General features: G+C 43.6%; 1 protein-coding gene across 1 annotated transcript in view; it reads left to right on the top strand.

Moving 5' to 3' along the window:
* Window positions 1-7770, top strand: part of slc17a6b (solute carrier family 17 member 6b) — a 21399-nt gene that overhangs the window by 5666 nt on the left and 7963 nt on the right. Inside the window, exons 4-5 of the mRNA XM_012835495.3 lie at window positions 404-518; window positions 7236-7323. Of these exons, the coding sequence (XP_012690949.2) occupies window positions 404-518; window positions 7236-7323 (203 nt within the window). The remainder of the gene's footprint in view (window positions 1-403; window positions 519-7235; window positions 7324-7770) is intronic.

The raw sequence follows: 7770 nt of genomic DNA, 5'->3' as shown, positions 1-7770 counted from the left end.
CTCCAGTGTAGTGGAATATTCTATTCAGAGGAGTGTTTCGTCTTTGTTTAATTCTTGCTTAGGCCCTCCAGATGGGCTGCCTGGTGCCATGTTCCAGGCGGGTGTGTGGGGTTTTTCACTGCGAGGCGAGCTGAACTGGCTCGGATATGAATTCAAATCCCTAGAGATGACGCCGAGCTGCCTAATGTCAAAAACGCTCTAAAATGTCGGAGCTTCATTAAATAAACATAAGGGCCGGTTTTTGGTTCCCCAATTTGCTTGTAAAGAATGCAAAAGAATTAACTAATAATTAAAATAATCACGCTTGAATCATAGGTTTATGTGACTGATTGTGTTATTTGGTTGCCAGTATCTCCGTTGTATTGTTGATAAATCTAACGCTGTTATTTTTGTTTAATTTCAGGGTCTTCGGCTTGGCCATAGTCCTCACCTCCATTTTCAACATGTTTATACCTTCGGCAGCACGCACACACTACGGATTGGTCATCTTCGTCAGGATACTGCAAGGCCTTGTGGAGGTAAGAGGCGATGCTGATTTATAAAATAATATAATAAAAGTCCGTGTCTGACATGCCATGCTGACTCAATCAAGCACTTGACATTGTGGTCTAAACAACGACGAAACAGTTGACCTCCAATACAGATGAGTGATTTAATGGCATTCTTAATACCGCTGTTTGAATGATAATTAAAGGACACACAGACAGGAAATAGATTACAGTGGTAAGATTAACTGTAGTATTTTAAAATCTAAATTAAAGGCTTTATGTCATTGATATGATATAATTCTGCAAAAATAATGAAATTAAATTCAAATAAATGTCACTAGACCTTTGAAAATACCAGGATCACAAACAATGGCATATTGGTAGGAAGTGTTTGAGTGTTTTTATTTTCTGAGTGGGTAGTCTAGTTTTAAATCTGAGTGGGTAGTCTAGTTTTAAAATCTGTGTGGGTAGTCTAGTTTTAAAATCTGTGTGAGTAGTCTAGTTTGTTAATCTGTGTGGGTAGTCTAGTTTGTTAATCTGTGTGGGTAGTCTAGTTTGTTAATCTGTGTGGGTAGTCTAGTTTTAAAATCTGTGTGAGTAGTCTAGTTTGTTAATCTGTGTGGGAAGTCTAGTTTTAAATCTGAGTGGGCAGTCTAGTTTGACACTCAGCAGGCAGAAGTGATATGGGGGGTGGGGTAGGGGGGTCTGGGGTGATATGGGGGGTGGGGTAGGGGGGGGGGGGGGGGGGGTCTGGGTGGAGAGGGGCTGTCGGCCCTGGAGCTTTGTGTAATGTTCTGGGCTTCATGGGAATTCACACAGGTGCATTAGAGCAGAGCAGAGTCCAGACAACACACACACACACACACACACACACACACACACACACACACACACACACACACACACACACACACAAACCCGTGGATACGCCAGACACACACAATGACACCGCTTCTGTTTCTGCTCACTCATATTGATCTTCAGACTGTATGTGTGTGTGTGGTGTGGTGTGTCTGTGTGTGTGTGTGTGTATGTGTGTGTGAGTGTGAGTGTGTGTGTATGGTGCGGTGTGTGTGGTGTGGTGTAGTGTGTGTGTGTGTGTGTGTGTGTGTGTGTGTGTGTGAGTGTGTGTGTATGGTGTGGTGTGTGTGGTGTGGTGTAGTGTGTCTGTCTGTCTGTGTGTGTGTGTGTGTGTGTGTGTGTGTTTGACTGAGTGAGTATTTTGTGTCTGGTAGTAAAGTCACTGCTAGGGTATCCGGTGTCAGATGGGGCCACAGAGCTGCAGATTGAGCAGAGCTGCAGTGTTGTTGTGAGGGCTGAGTTTGATTGGTTGATGTGAGGGCTATATTGCTGTGTTTGATTGTTTATTATGTAATATTGCTGTTGTTGTTGGTGGGGCTGCCATCTGTCTGTCAACATCTATGCATCAGCAGTCTGTAGACAGGCAGCATAGCTTACAGGTACACACACACTCTCTCACACACACACACACGTTTTAGCATTCAAATAATCATTCATTCCACAAAGGATATTTGTATGACTCATTTTTCTCACCTCCCTTGACTGGTGTGTGTTTGTGTGTGTGTGTGTGTAATCAACTCTCTGTTGGATTATATTTATATTTGCATGCACTCAGTTAAGAAGTCTAATTAGGGTGTGTGTGTGTGTGTGTGTGTGTGTGTGTGTGTGTGGGTGGGTGTAGATGAAACATCCCCCATCACTGTTGGTCATCAGGAAGCTGATTAAGACTGAATAGGTCTCACACACACACACACACACACACACACACACACACACACACACACACACACACACACACACACACACACACACACACGCACAGAGACAGGCTAAACAGGTCTCACACACAGACGCCATCAGGATGGGGTTTTATTTTATATTATATTGAGTGTGTACTGATGGAATATCTAATGCAACACTTGAGGAAAGGTTTGGAGTTTATTCCCAGCCAGCCACCCCAGGCATCCAGCACAGCACCAAGACAATGAAAAGGTTCTAGTTTATATCTGGGGTCGGTTCTAGATTCATGACAGAAAGGGTGGGGGCAGGTCGGGTCTGCCGAAGGGAGAGTCGGTTCTATCTGTGAGAGATGTGAATCTTAGAGTAGAACAGTCCTGAGTTCCTGTAGGGAACTTGCTCCTTACTTACCAACTGTTAAGGCTGTTTGACCAGCTCTCTACATGGTTCTGCTTACACCTTTCACTGCTTGGTGTGGGATTCTATATGACATACTATTCTAGAATGTGTGTGGTTCTAGATTGTGGTTGTAGTTGGAGTAAGATTTTAGATTGTGTGTGGTTGTAGGTGGAGTAAAGGCCGAATTATGGTTCTGCGGCTGCGGCTGCGGCTGCGGCTGCGGCTGCGTCTGCGGCTGGCCACGCAGTTTTGTCGACGGACTCGTTTTAATTTATGGTTCTCCAGGGGTTGTGCATGTTGCAAAGCAATTCACCGCCAGAACAATAGGTGGAGCAACATTTTTTTTTTTTCGAAGACGACTTTAGAAAAGCCTACTATCCCATGACATCTATGGGCATGGAAGTCGTTGGTTTGTTTATTTACCCGGTCTTGTTGTCCACATACACAGTGAATGATGGCAACCGAGAGACAAAGACGGATGATGGAGTTGTTGATCATTAATCATTGGGGTTGTATAAATGTTCATATCTCCTCACCTCTTCCGACGGGACCCGATGGGCCGGGCCGGGTTCGGACAAATATTCAGAAATCATACTCGGGCTCGGACACATCAGCGCGATAAGGCATTGAACATTCTAAAATTTAAAATATCTTAATAAGTAGTGAAGTCAAGGTGTCTGCTTCACATGATGCAGAAATTTGTTTTTGAGAATAAAATACAATGAGTACCTAAACAAAGGATTCTTGCCTTGAAGGCTATATCCAGGCTATAGGCCTTTAACTCAATACAATATATTTAAACAGCAATGAAATTGCAATGTGGACGTGTATATGTTCAGATGGTGATGGAAAGGGAGTTAGAGAGAGAGAGAGAGAGAGATGGTGCATGCACGATCTATCTAATAGATTATCAAAGTAAAACTAAGCAAGATAATGTGCGGTCACAGACCGTGCAAACTGTGAATTACCGATGACGCATTTAAATCAGAAATTAAATAAAACAACTATACCTTCTTCCTGTGCCGGGAATTTGTTTATGTCCTAGCTGTCACAACACGATTACAGGCGGCAAACTGGCATCATGGAGGAAGTTAAAAAGAAACTGTCACCTGGAGAGTTTAAAACGATACTAAACGAAGGGAAATCTACTGTATGGAGATATTTCTGCTTAGTAGTCGATGCGATGTTGGATATGTCCAATGTAGTGTGAAGTGTGAAGTTTTAATGAAATATGATTGATGCCATCCTCTTTCTCCACAACAACATGGATTAAACCTCGATGGTTGGATTATGTAGATAGTTTTATAATGAACGTTGCCGTGCACTTAAAGTTTTCAAGAAAAAAAAAGATCTTCAATGGTAAGACTTGTTTGTTGTGCCTCTTCTGGTGTAGCATATAACGTTTTATTTAAGCCTAGCAGATGCCTGGCGTGTGTAATGAGTAGGCTATTTCATTAAGTTTTTAGAGTGTGAATCATTTAATTTCAATATGCTTATTGGCCCTCTTGTGCGCGCTTGTGCTTTTAACAGCGCTTGTTTGTGTGTGCGAGTGCATTTATCTGTTGATGCCCGAGTTTAATAAAGGCAGGCTATTCATAAAAAACGTACGTAAATGTGTCATTAGTATCAAGCATAGGCGGAGATCCCGGGGGGGACGGGGGGGTCGTGTCCCCCCCTACCATAAAGTTGTCCCCCCCCAACAATCATTGAAAACTAAAAAAAAAAAAAAATTTTTTTTTTTTTTTTTAAATAAAAATACGACGACACAAGCGGTGCTAATTATAGACGTAAAAAAAATGTGTTTTTTAAGTGTTGAAAAATCATGTTCCCCCTATTCCTCAAAGTGGTTTGGTTCACATGCTGTTTCCAACGGGCAGGGCTACCGGCAGCTCCGTGTTTCAGTTAATCAGCCCAGTAGCCTACACGGTCAGATTGTCAGACTGTTTCCTCCTCTGTCCCCTGTCGCTGCCGCTATGATACACGATATGTAAAGAGATTTACCTCATTCTCGAACGCAGTAAGAACATGTAAAGAAGAAGTTTTTTTCTAAACTCCATTTACGAAGTTCCAATCGATATGCACAAGTATACATAAGTTTATTAATGGATTGGCATGACAACGTGAACGTTTGCCGATAACACACGCATGCCGGTAATTAACACAGTTAAGATAGCTAGCTAGACAGTCTAGGACACTGTCCTGTCAGGGCAGGTTCATGCTAGTTAATAAACGTAGGTCTACATCTCAGTGCCTCTTCAGATTTGTTAAATTATCTGAAGTTAAATTAATGTCATCTTTTTCTGCGGTCCATCAACTATGCTGGTATTGTAATATAGAGTGACAGTGGCATAGGAGGTAGAGAAGTTGTATTGTAATCAAAAGGTTGCTAGTTCGATTCCCTGTTGAGCTGTTTCATAACTTATTTTGAGCATCAAGTTCTCTTGAACTTTGGACATTATTTGTCTGTGAATAGATATTTCGTGTTAGTACATTTAATGCTGTTTAGATAATTCTAAAATGACTTCGAATTTCTGTTTGTAAATGTGATAAGAGAATTCGGTATTTAGCAGTTTATGCTAGCTCTTGTGAAAGCAATTTTTTCATGTCCCCCCCCCGGAATTACACTCTGAAATTTGACCATGTATTGTCCCCCCCTACAATGAAATGGGATCTCCGCCCCTGGTATCAAGAGACATTGACTCCGTCGGGCTCACAATATATTTTAATGGCTGTCGGGCTCAGGTGCGTGCGTGTTTCTGAAAACGGACAACCATAAATTGAGCTTAAGGTTCTAGATTGTGTGTGGTTGTAGCTGGAGTAAGGTTCTAGATTGTGTGTGGTTGTAGCTGGAGTAAGGTTCTAGATTGTGTGTGGTTGTAGCTGGAATAAGGTTCTAGATTGTGTGTGGTTGTTGTTGGTGCAAGGTTCTAGATTGTGTGTGGTTGTAGCTGGAGTAAGGTTCTAGATTGTGTGTGGTTGTAGCTGGAATAAGGTTGTAGATCGTGTGTGGTTGTAGCTGGAGTAAGGTTCTAGATCGTGTGTGGTTGTAGCTGGTTTTTGAGTGCACAAAAGGCTGCGTGCAGAGCCAATTGATAAGATGAGATCCTCTGTTATGTGTGGTTCTAGCTGGTTTGTGCTGGTCTAGCTATTGAATGCTTGGTGCTGGGATTCATTTCACTCTTTCATTGCTTTCATGCCTGTCTGGGATTCATTTAGCTGAAAACATGTATCATGATGACAATGAGATCACCCCAGAGTGGGCATCTAGAGCCATCCATTAGCTGCTTCCTTGAGAGGCGCGTAGTTGTGTGTGAAAGGATAAGCCTCCACACACATGGAAACACACACACACACACACACATGGAAACACACACACACACACATAGAGATGTCCAGGCTAACAGCATCAGGCTCAAAGGCTTCTGCTCAGACCCGAGTTTCTACATGCAGGACTGATACAGGGAAGCCATTTTTTCCCCAGAAGTGAGTGAGTGTGTGAGCGAAAGTGTGTGAGCGAAAGTGTGTGACCATGGCCCATAACTCCGTGTTCATTGGCCTTTATTAGCGGAGTGTCGTGACGCATTCATTAATCTCACTTCCAAAGTTAATCAGAGAGGAATATTTGTCTGTCTGGGATCATCTTTGATTTACTGAACTCATTAAAATGATGTTACCCATGTGGGGCCAATAAAATATGCAGATCATGTTTGTCCTTCATGTTAGGCTGAGACATTATCATTCAGATGAGAGACCAGAGGGAGATGCTGACGGCTGGTTTTTACTGCGTCTGGAAAATAGAATCAAGGAAACCCCCTCATTGCTTTGTCATATTATGCTTTTAAAATGAAAGTACCGTTACCACAAACACCTCTCTAATATAGAGCAGACACAGTCATTCACAGAAGCCAAAACCTCTCTAATCTAGAGCAGACACAGTCATTCACAGAAGCTAACACCTCTAATCTAGAGCAGACACAGTCATTCACAGAAACTCAAACCTCTCTAATCTAGAGCAGACACAGTCATTCACAGAAGCTCACAGTACATTTCCTGCTCATGTCCTCTCTGGTACTCAAACCCAAGATCTTGGAATTGCTGCCTGTGTGTCTGTACGTCTGTAAACACACTAAGCTTTGGTGTGTCTGTACGTCTGTAAACACACTTAGCTTTGGTGTGCCTGTACGTCTGTAAACATACTTAGCTTTGGTGTGTCTGTACGTCTGTAAACACACTTATCTTTAGTGTGTCTGTACGTCTGTAAACACACTTAGCTTTGGTCTGTCTCACAGTTTAACTGGGAAACAATACTAACATCCTTGCACAACTTGTCCAATCTCCTCTCCTCGCCTCTCCACTCCTCCCCTTCCCTCCCCTCTCCTCCTTGCTACACTCCTTTCCTTTCCTTTCCTCTCCTACTCTCCTCTCCTCTTCTCACCTTTCCTCTCCTCACCTCTCCTTTCCTTTCCTTTCCTCTCCTCCCTTCTCCTCTCCTCCTCACTACACTCCTTTCCCTTCCTCTCCTCTCCTCTCCTCTCTCCTCTCCTCTCCTCTCTCCTCTCTCCTCCTCTTCCTCTGTTCTCCTGTCCCCAGGGTGTGACCTACCCAGCCTGTCATGGGATCTGGAGTAAATGGGCCCCGCCCCTCGAGAGGAGTCGATTGGCCACCACCTCCTTCTGTGGTGAGTCTCCAGCCCCTTCCCCACCCCTCTCCCGTCTGTCAGTCTCACCTGCCAATGGGGGGAGGGGAGGAGGAGTCATCACTATGCTTTCTCGACTTTCCTTATCGTCGTTACAAACCCATTGCTAATGTAGCATCTACTCTCTTCTGCTCCCATCCTCTTTCCATGTCTCTCTCATGCCCTCTCTTTTTCTCCTCCCTCTCCTGTTCTGTTCTTCTTTTCTCTCCATCCCTCTCTCTCCATCCCTCTCTCCCCTGCCCTCTCTTTTACTCCTCTCTCTCCTGTCCTCTCTTTTTCTCCTCTCTCTCCTGTTCAGTTCTTCTTTTCTCTCATCCCTCTCTCCATCCCTCTCTCTCCTGTCCTCTCTTTTTCTCTCTCTCCTGCCCTCTCTTTTTCTCCTCTCTCTCCTGTTCTGTTCTTCTTTTCTCTCCATCCCTCTCTCTCTCA

Source organism: Clupea harengus, chromosome 20, assembly GCF_900700415.2.
Source record: "Clupea harengus chromosome 20, Ch_v2.0.2, whole genome shotgun sequence".
NCBI classification, from domain to species: Eukaryota; Metazoa; Chordata; class Actinopteri; order Clupeiformes; family Clupeidae; genus Clupea; species Clupea harengus.
This window is presented reverse-complemented; position numbering and strand designations above follow the sequence as displayed.